Source organism: Nestor notabilis, unplaced genomic scaffold (genome assembly GCF_000696875.1).
Source record: "Nestor notabilis isolate BGI_N333 unplaced genomic scaffold, ASM69687v1 scaffold17277, whole genome shotgun sequence".
In the NCBI taxonomy this organism is placed as follows: domain Eukaryota; kingdom Metazoa; phylum Chordata; class Aves; order Psittaciformes; family Psittacidae; genus Nestor; species Nestor notabilis.
The window spans coordinates 33,087-38,536 of NW_009936227.1; the positions used below are offsets into that span (position 1 = coordinate 33,087).

General features: G+C 35.3%; 1 protein-coding gene across 1 annotated transcript in view; it reads right to left on the bottom strand.

The window, feature by feature from the left end:
• The window catches only part of DZIP1 (DAZ interacting zinc finger protein 1), a gene marked incomplete at its 5' end in the record, with an annotated part of 33,578 nt that overhangs the window by 27,152 nt on the left and 976 nt on the right, over positions 1-5,450 (bottom strand). The window contains 2 exons of the mRNA XM_010018240.1: positions 1,313-1,437; positions 2,802-2,886. Coding sequence (XP_010016542.1) covers positions 1,313-1,437; positions 2,802-2,886 — 210 coding nt within the window. The remainder of the gene's footprint in view (positions 1-1,312; positions 1,438-2,801; positions 2,887-5,450) is intronic.

Sequence of the window (5,450 nt, forward strand, 5' to 3'; positions counted from 1 at the left end):
GTTTTACTAAAGACCAGGTATTCCTCTGAAAACAAGGAAGAAAATAATTAATGATAGGTGTGTTTTCTTTATTTCTTTTAAATTCAAAATGCAAGGTTTCTTTCAAAATATAATGGTTGGCTTTATGTTTGAAGATCCTCACACTCCACTAGGAAAGCCATTTAGAAGTTCTGAATATTGGGAGAAGGTTCTCGCAGGTTAGGTTAACAACCACAAAACACTGCTTTTGAATGTGATACAGGGCAAACTGCAATACAAAGATTGGCATGTAACTTCATCATTGGATGGATTTGTCTCTTATGCCAAGAGTTTGCTCCTCAAACTGAAGCACAAAGCCGTGTTAAAAAAAATCCATCCCTATTACTATAGCAAATTATCTGATTGTATTTACTTAAACAGAAATGCAAACTGTGAGATGACCTGCGATTATGAAGATTAAAAATAAAATTAATTATACAGGTAATGTAGAGATTCTATTTTCTCTTTCTGAGCCAGTAAGTATACTTAGAAGATTCAGTATAATCCTAAACAAAGCCTTGCATGCGATTACAAATAGATAATTACTGCTTTTAGGTCATTCTGGTTTAAGGTCTCTTCATTCACACAGCAGTAGCTAAGACTATTTTCTGCTTTTGCTCTCTGGTCAGCCAAATCCTAAGGGTTTAAAGACCAACATGCAAGCTCTAGATTGCTTTGGTTTTTCTTAGTCTCTCTTCCTTGAATTGCTTTACATCTCTGTTAGACAGTAAAGTTCTCCACAGCAAAGAATAAATCCTACTCAGTTAATGAAGTCACATATAAAATCATAGTTAGATCCAAGAAAGACTTAAACATCACAAAACATCATCATGTCAAAAATAGCTTTTATTTCCCCACAGCAAGGCAATTTTATTTGCTTCAGTAACAGGCCATACATCTTATGAACTGGCAAGTGCTCACAGAAGTGTTGCCTCGAGTATTCATTTAAGACATGTCTAAAATGAACGTAAGGAGAAAGTGAATATTAGAATTATATTATTAGATATTATATTATTATTAGACAGAGCCTTGAGTGATGTGGTCTAGGTGAGGCATCCCTGCCCACGGCAGGGTGGTTGGAACTAGATGATCTTAACGTCCTTTCTAACCCAAACTATTCCTGATTCTATGCATTACGGGAGGCAAGGGAAGGCTATGCTCTAATGCCCAAGCACCATCCCTGCCAGACAGGAAAGCTGTAGACACACTTTGTTCTGTTCCAATTAAAAAAATAATGAACACAGTCCAAAGTACTAAATCTTTTGAGACGTTCACATTACTTAGCACATGTTACCTTAGAAAACCTGACCACATTAGCCTGTTGTTCAGCCTCTAACTGGGACTTGGTGAGCTGCAACTGCTCCTTCAGTTTATCAATTTCATCCTGCAATTTGTCTGTCTTTGCTTTCCTCTTCTGCTCTGTTTAAAGGAAACACAGATTTTTAACACATTTGTTGTAATTTCTGGAGATGTGATTCTTACTGCAAATGCATTTCTACAATGTTTCAGTGTGAAGTGGTAGTGGAAGATGCTGCAGAGAGCAGCAGCACACATCTTCATGAAGTGTGACTCTCTTAGACCACTTCCCTCCCACTACTATGATTCACCAAAGATATTTTTAAATACATATGTATTTAACTCCTAACTTATCCTCAAAGACTGAAAATACACGTATCACTGACACGTAAAATAGTTTGCATTAGTGAAATAGTTTACATGTGAAATAGTTTACAATATTTACAAGAAAAAGTATTCTATAATCTAATTTCAAAGTAATCTAAGCAATGTAGGCTCAAAAAATGACACATGAAGGACAAAGTGAACCTCAGTAATTCAATTCTGTTAAGTTTAATTTATTATTCTAAATAACTTTTTTAAGGAATCCATTTGGAATACAACTCATTATTTATCTGGAATGAGTCAGGAGGAATGTCACTGTAAAAAAAACATGTTAAATACACAAAAATTGTAGCAATCTTTAATCTTGAAACATTTTACTAATTTACCAAGGATTTACTAGCCCATCATCTGACAATCTGAGCACAATGCAGAATATTATTTCAGAAATAACTGTATGGAGTATTCCTCTCACATTTCAGCCATTCCAGACTAATTCTTTATGTGATAATTAATTCTACTGTTTCTGCAGCATCTTCCACTACCATTTTTATCAAGTGTAAAGCACACAAGCTTTCTTCTTCCAATATATTAACGCTTACTCAGATACTTACTCAGACCGTCTCACAAGCTACACTTCAGACCCTGCTAGATTCTTCCCACTCTTTCTCCTCCCAAATGCTCTTTTTTCCTAACTCATTTCTAATCACTGTCATTTATCAGTACTTCAAACTGATTTCAGGTGAGCTGGATTATTATATGACTGATAATTCATATAAATGCATATATTCACAAAATGTATTGTCCTTAGCGCAACTTACTCGTTTTAGCCACATCTTCATAACACACATGCCTACACACAGAAAGTGTGCTCTGAACTCTGCTACTGACTAAAGTATTCAGTGGGAATGTCAGTTTGAAATGATACTGTGAATATGGCATACAATTTTTTGTTAATTATTTTCTATAGACTGAAACACATGTCACCCAATATGTTTTGTCAGTCAGTGTTTCTTGCATTCACACAAATCGTTCTCTGCCACCTAAAAATGGAACCCAAAATCATTCTTCCCAGTTACACAAAATCATGGACTGCACATTCTCACTATATTTATACTTTCATAAACTATTTATCTTAAGTTTTTTGATAATATTAAAGTACATACCAATCTGAGATTCTTCTGGATGACGTCTTTGCATGTGACTTTGTAAAAAGGAATAGTTCATAAAAGCCTTTTCACAAAGCTGACACTACAAAAAAAAGACGAAACCATGTTAGTTATTGTTAGTAACATCTATTTGGCCAACCATGTTCAAATTCAGGTATACACCACAGATAAGAGATGAGTATACAAGGAAAAAGTAAGACAACACTTCAGCAAAATGGACACTGACTCCAGCAAACTAGCAGCTCAGGTATTCTTAAGATTCTTGCATCACAGCAAAGGAGAGCACTACACAGCTGGAAAAAACCCAAAAAGATGAGTTTGACTACACATAAGTGAGTTTTCAGAAGTTCAGACACTTCAAGATAAGGTAACAGTACACCATTTTGCAAGAAAAGGTACATATATCGGTATGCCATACTGATATGTACCAGAAGTAGCACCCTTCTGAAGCATAAAGCTGTTTTCAATTACTGTTCCTAAAATTTACTTACTATTTTTTAATTCCAAGTCATATTTTAAGTCAAATTTGGATCCTACTTAATTTTCTTTTTTTGTTTGGGTTTTTTTTGGTGTTTTTTTTTTTTTTTTGTTTGGTTTTTTTTGTTCACCTTCGAAGTCCATCTCAGTACTGTTCAGAATATTAAAAACAGATGGGCAGTACAAGGACAGAAGCTGCACCTACATATTTTGCATTGCAACATACTGCTCAGACTATGAATCAGAGCCCTGAATCACTTTATGCAGGGTTGCTTCTTACTTCTTTAGCATATTCTTTTCTTTCAAATAAATACATTTTAATAAACCACAGACGCTCAGCTGGGGCCTTTTTCCTTATCAGTGTGATATGACTGTAAGTGACTGACTTAACAAATTCAAGATCTTGTCACCATAATCAAATTCCCAGGTTTCATCTAGTATTTACACTACTGTCACTGATAGTCAGGTATCCTATTAAATACCTCTTTCAGCAAACTCTAAAGCCATGAATTATTAAGACAAATTTTGTTGAACAAATGCAAAAAAAAAGTGCTAACATAAAATCAAAGTAAAGAGAGAGAGTATGGCAGCAAAGCATTACTGCCAACCAAGAGGGATCTTACAGTGGAACAGATTGTACATGATTTATGGAATGAAATTGGCTGTGAAATAATGTTATCCATTCAGGCACAAACTTCATGTCAGTTTGACTTGCTGGTAGCGAAAGCAAGCTCTTACTGCAGGAGACAGGTTTAACACAGGGAATATTCAGGTTTTGAACTATGTAACATTATTCTTGCAACTACTTTTCACTGTGTTAGACACAATGTGCACTTTATGCCTACACTGTGCAAGACAATGTAAGATTTCCAAACAAAGTATCAAAAAAGTGAAAAACTACTATTTAAAATTAAATGTGTATTACTCAGATGAAGGTACGGCCAATGAGTCTTAAATTGAGGACTTACATGTACCAGTACCATTTTACAGTAGTATTTCATGGTTAAACTTTCCTTGGTGGTGGATTAAAGTCATTAAATCTGAATTCCAAAGCATGCTTACATTAAACATAAAATGCATCTCCACTAAAAAAGGCAAGTAACTATTTACAGACTTCTTTGCAAAACAGACAAGACTTTGAGGGGATGGAATCTGAAGTAGTCCCTCTGGAACACCAGTAAAACCCCTGGCATTGCAGACCAGCCAAGATCATGGCATAGATAAATAACACACAGTTATTGTTTATCATACAATAATTGTTTACTGATCACACTGCTGTCCTGCACTTACAAACACTAGGAAGAGTTTCATTTGTCTTTGGCACACACACTCAGAACTCTGGAAACACTGTAGGAACTGCAAGAACACCACTTTCTGGGCTTAACTTTTCCCTCATGAACCTAAATAAGCTCTGGAGACAAGAATTTTCTAACTGAAAAGAAAAAAAGGGGGAGGCCAGATGTTTACTTTACATGAAATGAAATAAAAAAAAGGAAATGGCTTTTCCATGTCTGCTTTATTGTAATGCCATTGAACAGACGCTTAGTGATGAGCCAAGTTCACTACCATGTTCTTCAGCTTCCACTGAAACAGCTGTACTCTACAAATATTTCAGGAAAACTTGGAAACACTTCGCTGGCAATCACAGTGTCAGAATTACTTCAGTTTACACATAAAATGATGCATGCAATCTGTTTTCCTGTGCATCGCAGGGCACACAAACTGCCCTGTTTGGCTTTTTGAAATTATACCAGCTTGTCCTTAAGACTAAGACTTAAATGCATTTAGACAAAATTTCCATGAAGTCTACCATACATAAGTCTAGTCTTGGGGCGTAAGGTATTTTTTCACTTGAGCCATTTTAGCTGATGTCTTGAAATATTAAACTTTGCCAGCACGATGAAACTTATCATATTGCAGGATAAGACCAGATGTCCTATAAGAAAACTTGCATTAGTTCTGTACTTCACCTATTCCATCAATTAAGGAGAATTTAAACAATCAGGACAATTAGTATCCGAAGAATTAATAAAACAAAAACAACAACAAAAAAACAACTCCAACTTTAAACTCACAGACAAAAAAAGCTAGCCTAAAATCACATCAAATCTGTGTCCAGTGTAATCTGAAGACTTCAGACTACATTTCAAGCTGCAATCTGCATTCCTG